The 1,443-nt window shown below is 49.8% G+C and overlaps 1 protein-coding gene across 1 annotated transcript; it reads left to right on the plus strand.

Annotated features, from left to right (window-relative positions):
- Nucleotides 1-110: 110 nt before the first annotated feature.
- On the plus strand, nt 111-1,226 carry Pmar_PMAR005037 (conserved hypothetical protein; the record flags this gene model as incomplete). Its single annotated transcript, XM_002775208.1, has 4 exons — nt 111-217; nt 312-420; nt 469-642; nt 702-1,226. 4 exons carry the CDS (start codon nt 111-113, stop codon nt 1,224-1,226), a joined length of 915 nt encoding a protein of 304 aa, XP_002775254.1.
- Nucleotides 1,227-1,443: the final 217 nt, after the last annotated feature.

Raw genomic sequence — 1,443 nt, forward strand, 5'->3', positions numbered from 1 at the left:
GCTAGGAAAGCATTCAACGAAAAACCACGAACTCATCATCACATGGTGAGCAACATCTGAGTCAGGACTCCTCGGCAGTGGTCGAAGTTTGCTAGGTTGTTACAGACAACATGCCAATTTCTCTCGTTGAGAAGTCTGGTTTTCAAGCCTTGGTGTACCATCTAACATGCCGAAATAAGCCTCAGTACGTTATACCCTCTCGTCGGCAAATAACCCGGTAATGAAATACTGCTGCACCCTTTGTACTACTGATGGAAATCATAGTCAAGTCCCGGCCCTCAATATCCATCGATCGTATGTAAACATTTCAGGTGGCTCAGCGATCGATTGGATATCTGTACCGCTGGATTCAAGGGCCTACAGAACTGTGCAGCCATCGGAATCACTACGGATGTTTGGACGAGGGCTAACAAGGAAAGTGTAGTATTGGTGGAAAAACGACGGCCCTGAAAGGACTGACCAATTCAGGTGCTCTCCTTAGTAGCACACTACATTCATCCGGCTGATCCGGAGAACCCTTCGCTCACCGGCTCCTTACAAACAAGGGTCATCGGCTTTGAGACATTGAGGTCAAAGCACACGGCTGACAATATCAGCTGTCTTCTAACAACCACTCTCAATAAAATGGGCCTTCAAGGAAAGGTATCTCCTCAGACAGGCTACCTGTCATAGACATCCTCTAGACATGTATCGCTGTTCAGGTCGCATTAGCATGCACAGACTCTGGTAGCAATATGGTCAGATGTTTCTCGGATTTGGTCGCATCCGGCACTATGTGCCTTCTCAAACAATGGCTGCCCTGTGCTGCACACCGTTTGCACTTGACAGTGTGTAATGGTTTGGCCCTATATAAAACGAGGCACACTGAGAAGGCTGGCATCTATGGACATAAAACGGTAGAGGACGGTCTAGCACAAGCGGAAGAAGTTCTGAAGGAAATGGATGCAATGGATCCCACCGAGGGCGACAATTCCACTACTGTCAACACTGATGCGCTTCTTATGGAGGCAGAGGAGGACATTGAACAGGACGAGCCTGATTGGGGGCTTGAAGGAGATGATGAAGCATTCCGTGATGGCATCGAGACTGCTGGGCGGGTAACTCGCACCCAAGCAAGCGCTAAGCGCTCGGTTGACCGTGTTCGAACATTGATCTCACTGCTGCGAAAATCTACCACTGCTCGTGACATCATGAATGATGTGAGGGAAAAGTTCCCCCCCCGCTAGCAAAGGAGGGACGGCTTACTGCGGGGACACGGTCACCCGCTGGAATAGCACTTTCGCTATGATCAAGCAGATCCTTGATTACAAGCTCCAATACGAAGAGTTTCAGCGTGCGGTGGAATCGACATTGCCTCCGAACTCACCAGTCTATAAGGTAGTCGAGAACTGTCGGCTCAGCCACACTGATTATCGCGTCCTCCAAGCCGTGTACGATGCCCTC

The sequence above is a fragment of the Perkinsus marinus genome (genome assembly GCF_000006405.1).
Source record: "Perkinsus marinus ATCC 50983 genomic scaffold scf_1104296956284, whole genome shotgun sequence".
Taxonomy (NCBI): Eukaryota; Perkinsozoa; order Perkinsida; family Perkinsidae; genus Perkinsus; species Perkinsus marinus.